General features: G+C 62.2%; 1 protein-coding gene across 1 annotated transcript; it reads right to left on the bottom strand.

Annotated features, from left to right (window-relative positions):
• Positions 1 to 775: 775 nt before the first annotated feature.
• FDP41_009547 (uncharacterized protein) lies at positions 776 to 3,721 on the bottom strand (the record flags this gene model as incomplete). The annotated part of the gene is made up of 1 exon (XM_044713517.1): positions 776 to 3,721. A coding segment is annotated over one exon (2,946 nt), but the record flags the coding sequence as incomplete, so codon positions are not given.

Genomic DNA, 3,721 nt, shown 5'->3' with positions numbered 1-3,721 from the left:
TGAATACTATTAATTTTGCAAAAGGATTCATGTCTCCGAATTGGGAGAATTTCGAAAAAATTAGCTTCATCAACGACGATTTATTCATCAGTGATCATCATGATTTAAAATTCGATTTAGAGTACTTCATCTCTACATGATCAACAACCAATAATATTCATCATTAGTGTATGAATCATCAAGATTAAAATGAGTTGGTAGGGTTTTTGTTTTTGTTTTTGATTTTGATTTTGGGTTTGGGAATATTGCCCATTCAGTGATGCCAAAAATTTGTAATTTTCAAATAAACAACATATTTAGTTGTCATAGGACCTAAAACGATAGGATCTTGCTCGGTTATTTGTTCTGACATGTCGTTCACAAGAAAGAAAAAATTTCACGTTTTCGCTGGAACTTGTGCGACGGTAAATTTCATAGCCCTCAGGTTGATATATTAAAAAAATTGATGCAGACATGTAATCATGCCCCATAATCCTTCAATGATAGTAGTACTCATGAATGATATATAAATGAAATATGAGAGGTTGGGAGACACTCCTCGGACCGTGGAGCATCCCTAAAGTTGGTCAACCAAATACCTCCAGGGAAAAAATTTGTCACCCCAGGAGGAGGGACACTGTCAGTAACATGATTTGAAACTGAACTTGTAAATGATAATACACGTAGTAGACATCACATAGAGGGTATAGTGACAGTTGTGACACTTGATGATGACCATGATCACAACAGAGACAATAATTCAGATTAGTTGCCATTGTGAGAGACATGGTCATGATCATGAGATGAATCTTTTGGGTTTGGGTTTGGGTTTGGGTTTGGGTTTGGGTTTGGGTTTGGGTTTGGGTTTGGGTTTGGGTTTGGGTTTGGGTTTGGGTTTGGGTTTGGGTTTGGGTTTGGGTTTGGGTTTGGGTTTGGGTTTGGGTTTGGGTTTGGGTTTGGGTTTGGGTTTGGGTTTGGGTTTGGGTTTGGGTTTGGGTTTGGGTTTGGGTTTGGGTTTGGGTTTGGGTTTGGGTTTGGGTTTGGGTTTGGGTTTGGGTTTGGGTTTGGGTTTGGGTTTGGGTTTGGGTTTGGGTTTGGGTTTGGGTTTGGGTTTGGGTTTGGGTTTGGGTTTGGGTTTGGGTTTGGGTTTGGGTTTGGGTTTGGGTTTGGGTTTGGGTTTGGGTTTGGGTTTGGGTTTGGGTTTGGGTTTGGGTTTGGGTTTGGGTTTGGGTTTGGGTTTGGGTTTGGGTTTGGGTTTGGGTTTGGGTTTGGGTTTGGGTTTGGGTTTGGGTTTGGGTTTGGGTTTGGGTTTGGGTTTGGGTTTGGGTTTGGGTTTGGGTTTGGGTTTGGGTTTGGGTTTGGGTTTGGGTTTGGGTTTGGGTTTGGGTTTGGGTTTGGGTTTGGGTTTGGGTTTGGGTTTGGGTTTGGGTTTGGGTTTGGGTTTGGGTTTGGGTTTGGGTTTGGGTTTGGGTTTGGGTTTGGGTTTGGGTTTGGGTTTGGGTTTGGGTTTGGGTTTGGGTTTGGGTTTGGGTTTGGGTTTGGGTTTGGGTTTGGGTTTGGGTTTGGGTTTGGGTTTGGGTTTGGGTTTGGGTTTGGGTTTGGGTTTGGGTTTGGGTTTGGGTTTGGGTTTGGGTTTGGGTTTGGGTTTGGGTTTGGGTTTGGGTTTGGGTTTGGGTTTGGGTTTGGGTTTGGGTTTGGGTTTGGGTTTGGGTTTGGGTTTGGGTTTGGGTTTGGGTTTGGGTTTGGGTTTGGGTTTGGGTTTGGGTTTGGGTTTGGGTTTGGGTTTGGGTTTGGGTTTGGGTTTGGGTTTGGGTTTGGGTTTGGGTTTGGGTTTGGGTTTGGGTTTGGGTTTGGGTTTGGGTTTGGGTTTGGGTTTGGGTTTGGGTTTGGGTTTGGGTTTGGGTTTGGGTTTGGGTTTGGGTTTGGGTTTTGGGTTTGGGTTTGGGTTTGGGTTTGGGTTTGGGTTTGGGTTTGGGTTTGGGTTTGGGCCTGGGTTTGGGCCTGGGCCTGGGCCTGGGTTTGGGCCTGGGTTTGGGTTTGGGCCTGGGCCTGGGCCTGGGCCTGGGCCTGGGCCTGGGCCTGGGCCTGGGCCTGGGCCTGGGCCTGGGCCTGGGCCTGGGCCTGGGCCTGGGCCTGGGCCTGGGCCTGGGCCTGGGCCTGGGCCTGGGCCTGGGCCTGGGCCTGGGCCTGGGCCTGGGCCTGGGCCTGGGCCTGGGCCTGGGCCTGGGCCTGGGCCTGGGCCTGGGCCTGGGCCTGGGCCTGGGCCTGGGCCTGGGCCTGGGCCTGGGCCTGGGCCTGGGCCTGGGCCTGGGCCTGGGCCTGGGCCTGGGCCTGGGCCTGGGCCTGGGCCTGGGCCTGGGCCTGGGCCTGGGCCTGGGCCTGGGCCTGGGCCTGGGCCTGGGCCTGGGCCTGGGCCTGGGCCTGGGCCTGGGCCTGGGCCTGGGCCTGGGCCTGGGCCTGGGCCTGGGCCTGGGCCTGGGCCTGGGCCTGGGCCTGGGCCTGGGCCTGGGCCTGGGCCTGGGCCTGGGCCTGGGCCTGGGCCTGGGCCTGGGCCTGGGCCTGGGCCTGGGCCTGGGCCTGGGCCTGGGCCTGGGCCTGGGCCTGGGCCTGGGCCTGGGCCTGGGCCTGGGCCTGGGCCTGGGCCTGGGCCTGGGCCTGGGCCTGGGCCTGGGCCTGGGCCTGGGCCTGGGCCTGGGCCTGGGCCTGGGCCTGGGCCTGGGCCTGGGCCTGGGCCTGGGCCTGGGCCTGGGCCTGGGCCTGGGCCTGGGCCTGGGCCTGGGCCTGGGCCTGGGCCTGGGCCTGGGCCTGGGCCTGGGCCTGGGCCTGGGCCTGGGCCTGGGCCTGGGCCTGGGCCTGGGCCTGGGCCTGGGCCTGGGCCTGGGCCTGGGCCTGGGCCTGGGCCTGGGCCTGGGCCTGGGCCTGGGCCTGGGCCTGGGCCTGGGCCTGGGCCTGGGCCTGGGCCTGGGCCTGGGCCTGGGCCTGGGCCTGGGCCTGGGCCTGGGCCTGGGCCTGGGCCTGGGCCTGGGCCTGGGCCTGGGCCTGGGCCTGGGCCTGGGCCTGGGCCTGGGCCTGGGCCTGGGCCTGGGCCTGGGCCTGGGCCTGGGCCTGGGCCTGGGCCTGGGCCTGGGCCTGGGCCTGGGCCTGGGCCTGGGCCTGGGCCTGGGCCTGGGCCTGGGCCTGGGCCTGGGCCTGGGCCTGGGCCTGGGCCTGGGCCTGGGCCTGGGCCTGGGCCTGGGCCTGGGCCTGGGCCTGGGCCTGGGCCTGGGCCTGGGCCTGGGCCTGGGCCTGGGCCTGGGCCTGGGCCTGGGCCTGGGCCTGGGCCTGGGCCTGGGCCTGGGCCTGGGCCTGGGCCTGGGCCTGGGCCTGGGCCTGGGCCTGGGCCTGGGCCTGGGCCTGGGCCTGGGCCTGGGCCTGGGCCTGGGCCTGGGCCTGGGCCTGGGCCTGGGCCTGGGCCTGGGCCTGGGCCTGGGCCTGGGCCTGGGCCTGGGCCTGGGCCTGGGCCTGGGCCTGGGCCTGGGCCTGGGCCTGGGCCTGGGGCCTGGGCCTGGGCCTGGGCCTGGGCCTGGGCCTGGGCCTGGGCCTGGGCCTGGGCCTGGGCCTGGGCCTGGGCCTGGGCCTGGGCCTGGGCCTGGGCCTGGGCCTGGGCCTGGGCCTGGGCCTGGGCCTGGGGCCTGGGCCTGGGCCTGGGCCTCAGCCTGGGCCTGGGCCTGGGCCTGGGCCTGGGAGCAACACGCAACCGAAC

The sequence above is a fragment of the Naegleria fowleri genome (genome assembly GCF_008403515.1).
Source record: "Naegleria fowleri strain ATCC 30894 chromosome Unknown tig71, whole genome shotgun sequence".
NCBI lineage: Eukaryota > Heterolobosea > Eutetramitea > Acrasida > Naegleriidae > Naegleria > Naegleria fowleri.
This window is presented reverse-complemented; position numbering and strand designations above follow the sequence as displayed.